The sequence below is a fragment of the Triticum dicoccoides genome, chromosome 1B, assembly GCF_002162155.2.
Source record: "Triticum dicoccoides isolate Atlit2015 ecotype Zavitan chromosome 1B, WEW_v2.0, whole genome shotgun sequence".
Classification (NCBI taxonomy): domain Eukaryota; kingdom Viridiplantae; phylum Streptophyta; class Magnoliopsida; order Poales; family Poaceae; genus Triticum; species Triticum dicoccoides.
Genome location: NC_041381.1, coordinates 602,042,737 through 602,049,306, shown reverse-complemented (window position 1 = coordinate 602,049,306; position 6,570 = coordinate 602,042,737). Strand labels below are relative to the sequence as shown.

At 57.2% G+C, this 6,570-nt stretch overlaps 1 protein-coding gene across 1 annotated transcript; it reads left to right on the top strand.

The window, feature by feature from the left end:
- Positions 1 to 3,879: 3,879 nt before the first annotated feature.
- LOC119309837 lies at positions 3,880 to 5,730 on the top strand. Its single transcript, XM_037585747.1, has one exon. The coding sequence runs from the start codon at positions 4,550 to 4,552 to the stop codon at positions 5,585 to 5,587; it is 1,038 nt and encodes a 345-aa protein (XP_037441644.1). The 5' UTR covers positions 3,880 to 4,549; the 3' UTR covers positions 5,588 to 5,730.
- The last annotated feature ends 840 nt before the right edge of the window (positions 5,731 to 6,570 follow it).

Below are 6,570 nucleotides of genomic sequence, written 5' to 3'. Positions count from 1 at the left end.
GGGGGGGGGGGGCACGGGGTCGAGCGGGCTCCTACGTGGTGACCTCCATTGCTCAGAATGAAACCAAAACACCCCAAGTCCGATCAGCAGCTCTTAAAAGAGCAGTTCAAAAGGTACAGCAAACGAGCTAGCTAGAGCAAGTAGTATTATTACAGAGGAAGCCACCCAGCAGGGGCAAAGTCTCAAGGAGAGCTAAGAAGATGAACTTAGAGCAACTCTAGCAGACCCTACATCCCGCCGGCCCGCAAAACGTGTTTGCGGTTCACACAAAACCATTTTTGCGGTCTGGCTCGGGCTGGCACAGATGCAGACCCCCCAAACGGATCCGTAAAAAAGTATATTCATGGAATATACCTTTTTACGGGTCGGCTTTGCGGGGTCTACTCTTTCGCCGCTGCATCCCGTATAACATCGGCCCGCAAATATCAAATCCAAATAATTCAACAATCAAAAACAAACTGAATTATTCAAATCAACCATAATACAATAATCATCCACATTACAAATAATTATTCAAATCACCGTAGCAAACTTAAATAATGCAATACAAAACTTGTCATGAATACAAATACAAATGAATACAAAAATTAGTCACTGTCCAGCCCTTTGCCAATGGTGCTCAATGAGATCCTCCTGAAGTTGAAAGTGTGTGTCTGCATTTTTAATCTCCTTGTATGTCTGAAGAAAAGCTCTAATGCGGTTTGGGTCTCTAGCTGGTTTGACACGGCTACCCACATTGTCATAAAAGAATTCTAAGTTCATTCCTCTCTAAATCCATTTAAGCCCGCGACATTCCTTCTTTGAGTAAAATACCGGCAATTTTCTTCGCAAGCTTGAACAAGTTTCACAAAGAGGGATCGACGCATTCGGTACCTTCTCCGGAAGAGGTGCGGAGGATATTTAGGATTCTTCGCGAAATAGTCTTGGATCAACATCTCGTTCCCAAGATGGCGATTTCGAGGAATGCATAGACGCCCAACAGTTGATCCTCGCCTCCTCTTCTGGTGCTCGTCTTCATGCTCCTTCACGGCAAGCGCCATGACCGATGTTTGCTGTCGGAAGGTCGCAAGCATGGTCTCAACATCCAAGTCGTCCGAATCGAACGAATCGGAGCAAGAACTTCTCGCACGGGCTCAACTCCATCTACACGCATACCGGCGCGTCAATCAACTATACAACTCGCAAAATTTACAAAAAAGGACTAACCGGTGGTGGGTGATCCCAGGCGGCGACGAGGGTGGGCGCTCGACGGTGGTCGATCCCCGGCGGCGGCGACGACGATGGGCGGCTCTTCTCGCCGGATCCAGGAGGGTCGGTGCAGCGGATCGGCGCGGGAGGGTGTGGGACGTCCCCGCGGCGCGATTCCGCCCGCAGATATGGCCAGAATCGCCGGCGGCGAGCGGGTGGAAGCAAGGGCGGGCGGCGGCGAAAGAAGGGGGAAAGCGCGCGGGGCTGAAATGTCCCTCCCGTCAACTGCTTCTCTCCGATGCAGGGCACCGCAGCCGCGAGGGGGAAACCCGAATTTTCCCGGGTTGGGGTCGGGATTTTGCCGCGCCCTCTAAAATTTTTTGCGGGCCGGGGGGATACGGGATCTGGTCGAGTAGGTTTTCCGGCCCGGGGGGATACGGGATCTGGTCGAGCAGGTTTTCCGGCCCGTACCCACATTTTGGCGGTTATTTTGCGGATGAGGGCGGATGCGGGGTGTGCTAAAGTTGCTCTTAAAGGACACAGGTAGTAGCCGGCGAAGCCTTCATGGCCTGCAATCATGATAAGGATTTCCGCCATCGTCCGCGAAACAAAAATTACACTAATATTCATTACTTTAATAACTGTGTTAGTTTAATTTTTCAGTTCGTGGACAAGCGGACATCCCTAAGCCACGAGATCTGTTCACTTCTTCAGAACTCTTGTTATCTGATACAAGAAGAAAGATTGCTTTATGCAACACTCTAGAATTCAGAATATCGCACGTTCTTCACGATCTTGGTTGTGGCTAAATGGATAAGATTGAGACTTTGAGAGGCAGACCATTTGAACTCAGCAAGCAACGATCAGGCATCAGATAAAGGCACGCTAACTGGTACGGTACACTGTCGTTTTTCCGCACCGCAACGAAAATAAACTAGTGGCCTACGTCACTTTCTTTAATTAACGAAGCTGGGGCTGGGGCCAAGTTTTTTCTTAACAAAAAGGTTTTTTTTTTTGAGAGTACGCAAAATGGGTACCATAGCTTTATAGAAGAAGAGAAAACAATTACAAGACAACTAACACTTGCTGTGAACAACAAGCATAGCACCAACTCCACATCCGGCTAGTCCAAAGACAGCCACCAACGACCACACAACTACAAAGCAAAAGAGCCTGCTCAACACCGAAAACATTGCCGCGTCTCGACCGACAACGGTCACCACCGAAGAGCAGCAACTTCCACCAAGCATCTCTTGTCGACGCACCATCCCCCCTTGATGCCTAGGAGATAGCAAGAGGACGGCAGGATCCGATCTGACCCGAGGAAGACGCTGTCTTGAAATCACCGCGAGGATCGTGCATAGCGCCGAAGTGAACGATTATGGGCAGCTGCGAACACCGGGGGAGCGCAACAAGGGACAACCAGACCATGTCTCCTAGCACGATGCACCCAACAGAGGGACGCCGTTGAAGACGCCGCCATCGTGCCGACCCAGCACCGGATCAAGGCTTTCGCCAGGAGACAATTGCCAACACCAAGCGAGCGAGGGAGATGGCGACACACTCGGCTACGCCTCCAAAGAGGAAAACGACACCCACGGGTGCCATCGCCGCCGGCCCGGCCATAACCGGACATGACTTTCATCCGTAATGCCACGCATCTCCGCACCTCCAGGTATAGGCAGAGCCGACCAAGAAGTCTCGCACCGCCGTCACCGCAGCAACTTGCCATCGAGGCCGTGCAGCCAAGGTCCTCCCACACCCGCACTGCCGAGAGAACGCGACCAACAGCCACAAACCACCCAGACGAGGAGCCGCGGCAGCTAACCATGCCGTGCAAGGGCTGAATCCAGCACGACGGCCTTCACCCGCTTCAGGTGACTGCCGCGCAACGAACTCAACCCCAAGGCCAGATTGAATCTGGGGGAAATCCGATCTGGCCAGCACCTCCCTCCCCAACTCCGGCGCCATCGCATCCGGGAGCAACCCAGCGCGCCCAGCACCCTGAGGCGGCCGGCCGCCTGCTGCCCGCCATGGACTCCCTCCTAGCAAGGCCTCGCAGCGCCGCCGCCGCCAAAGCCCGGAGCTCGCGCCGTCGCCCCCATCTAAGCCGGCGCCCCAGCCTCCGACACCACTCTGCTACGGTCATGGCCCGAGTCCACCTCTCCGCCGCGCCTCCGCCGTGCGCCAGCGACAGCCGCCGCGGATCCCACTGCCCCCGCCGCCGGCCAACACACCACCAGGCAGCCCCGAAGACGTCCACTCCGCGCGAAGGGGCCCGTCGGGGGGTGCGCCTCCAGCACCCGCCGCCTTCGACGGCCGGGCGCGGCTGCCCGGCGGCGATGGCAGTGGTCGGGGCGGTGGATCTGGGCCTCTTTTGTTTAGGGTTTGGGGGGCCTCCGGAGCCGCACGCGCGTGCGACCCGGGAGGCGTTTCGGGAGGAGACTAGAGAATACAATTACATTTACTTAACAAAAAGGTAAACAGGGGAAAAGTACAGCGTCGTGTTTTTCCTGTGGAAAGTTTACAGGGCAGAGCATGCTCGGTCTCAGGCCGAGACCAACAAACAGTAGGCATTCCTGCACGGCAGGGCACAAACATCATACTCCATACAGACCTGTACAACTGAGCAGGCATGCACCTCAGTTCGAGTCTGAACTTCTTTCACATGGCACAGGCATGTGTTTTCTACTGTTCCCACACCGAGCGGTAGAAAAAAAAATTGTGCTGCCTGTTTGCTCCGGGCAGGAGAGGAAGAACGGCAATGGGCAAAAACGGCGGGGCTTTCGTTCAAACGAACGATGGGGAAGCAAGCAGGACGACGAGGCAGAGAAAGCAAAAGCAGCACGTAACAAGCCAACCTTGCTTTGTTTTCAGTTTCAGCCATCAGTCCACGCTTTCTCCTCTGCTTTGTCTCCTCCCTTTGCTCCCACCGCTCTTCCGCGAATTGACGAATCATGAGTGTGCGTGAGCGTATCGCGCATGGGGCCTATGAATTCTGAACTCCTCATGCCTGCCCTGCCTGCCGCCAGGGGCTTTCGAAAACCCATGCTGCATGCACGCAGACGACAGACATAATTAGCGCCGGGCAGAGTTCAGATGATCATGCCTGTCTCCTGCCCGTGCCGGCGCTGTCTCGCTTTCCATTCTCCCACATTGCCTTCTCTCTAGGATAGGAACTACTACTGCACAGTAGTGCAGTGCAAGTAGTTCATAAAGCTTGAGCTCTAGTCCCAGTAGCGGCAACAAGCACTTGCACCCTTTAAGATCGCCCCTGCAAGCTCACACACTGCTCTCAGCACAGGCTGACACGAGGAGCTCAAGTCGAAGTTGTAGCTAGCGAGAAGCCAAGAAGCCAGTCATGGGATGGGGAAGCAGGAAACAGCAGCACGGGACGCCGCAACGCGCATCGGGGCTAGGAGGAGAGATCGGCGAACGCAAGGGCGGTGGCAAGAGCAAGGCCTTCTCCTTCTCCTTCTTGCCGCTTTCGTGGCTCTCCAAGCTCGCCACGAAGCCCAAGCGCGCGCCCGCGTCCACGCACGAGGGCCGCGGAGGCGCTGGCGCTGACGCCGCCCCGCCGTTCAAGTCGGGCCTTCCGGAGCGCGCCGCCAGCCCGGCAAAGGTGGCGATCGCGCCCGCGGGCCGGCTCAGCTCGCCCTCGCCGCGTCGCTCTCCCGCTGTTCTGCGGCGGCTCTTTGCTGGCAACGACAACGCCGACGCCGTGGCCGCGCGCGGGCGCCATCGCCCTGCCGCAGCCGTCGCTGCCGCCGAAGAAGTCGTACCAAGGCGGCTCTCTGGTGGCAACGACAGCGCCGACGCCGTCGCCCCGCGCCGTCACTGCAGACCCCGGCGCCACTGCTCCCTCGGCGGTGACCGTGACCTCCAGGCGCCGCTCGGCAAACACATCCCCTTCTCCCTCGCCGGCTCCCCAGCGCAGCCACCGCCTTCAGCACAGACGGCAGCGGCCGCGGCACCGTCGGACACGGACGGCGGGGGCGCTCGGCTGAGGCGTCGGCACCGTGGCCGCCGGCACCGGCGCAGCGTCAGCGGCGGCCGTAGGTCGTCGTTCTCCGGAAAGGTGACGCTGAGGGTGAAGGTGCGGTCGCCGCGGCGGTCGGCGCCGGAGCTGGAGAGCCTCGCCGTGGTGCGACGGACGCGGGACCCGCAGAGGGCGTTCAGGGAGTCGATGTACGAGATGATCGCGAGCAGCGGAGGGACCGACGCCCGGCCGGAAGAGCTGGAGCGGCTGCTGGCGTGCTACCTCGCCCTCAACGCCGACGAACACCACGACTGCATCGTCAAGGTCTTCCGCCAGGTCTGGTTCGACCATGTCAACCTGCCGCCGCCTCGACGGGGCAGGGACCGGGAGGAACACCCCGGACGGCACGCGAGGCCGTAAATTCTCTAACGCAAGCAGTTGCTGTATGCATGTACATTACGTACGTTTTTATGCCGGATTTACCTTGGAATTTTCGTAAATCTCTGTCACTCCAAAATTCTAAAAAAAAAGGCTCGCCAGCCTGAAACGCAGAGACAATTTACCGAGCTACGATGAAAATAGGGAAACGTTTAAAAACAACCGGACAGAAATCATCCGCTTCACCTGGACGCCACGCGTCCTGGTGGACCTGCACGCATGACGTTCTTTCCTGCCGGGCCACTCGTTTCTTAGAGCATCTCCAACAGACACGCGGTAGTCCCGTAATAACTAACTCGCCCGAAAAAGTAGGATCGCATCGGGCGATCAAGGAGGCGACCGGGATCCCTTGCGCGCCGCCGGTGACGCCGCCGGTTCCCTCTCTCTCCGTCGGCCGCTCCGGCGACGGGAGGGAGGGGGAACCCCGGGTCTGTTCGCTAGGTGGGTGTGTGGTAGGGTTAGGGTTGAGGGAGACGCTCCCGAGGCCGTTGCGGTGGTGTCGCGTTGGAATAAGTTTCTCCGGGTTCCGTTCGCGGTCAGGCGAGGCTTTTGCCTTCGTCTAGGAGCCAGCGGTGTTGGGGATCCCCGGATCTCGTCGAGGTCGCGGGCTATGGTGGTTGGAGGTCCATCGGCACTGGCTGTTTGGATCCTCAGATGGGCGATGTGTTGGGGAACGTTGCAGAAAATAAAATTTTTCCTACGATTTCACCAAGATCCATCTATGAGTTTATCTAAGCAACGAGTGAAAGGAGAGATGCATCTACATACCACTTTGTAGATCGCGAGCGGAAGCGTTCAAAAGAACGGGGTTGAAGTAGTCGTTCTCGTCGTGATTCTATCACCGGAGATCCTAGCGCCGAACGGACGGCACCTCCGCGTTCAACACACGTACGGTCAGCGTGACATCTCCTCCGTCTTGATCCAGCAAGGGGAAGGAGAGGTTGATGATGATCCAGCAGCACGAC

What these genes read in the sequence shown, in the direction of transcription:
- LOC119309837 (XM_037585747.1), top strand. Translation starts at nt 4,550, where the DNA reads ATGGGATGGGGAAGCAGGAAACAGCAGCACGGGACGCCGCAACGCGCA.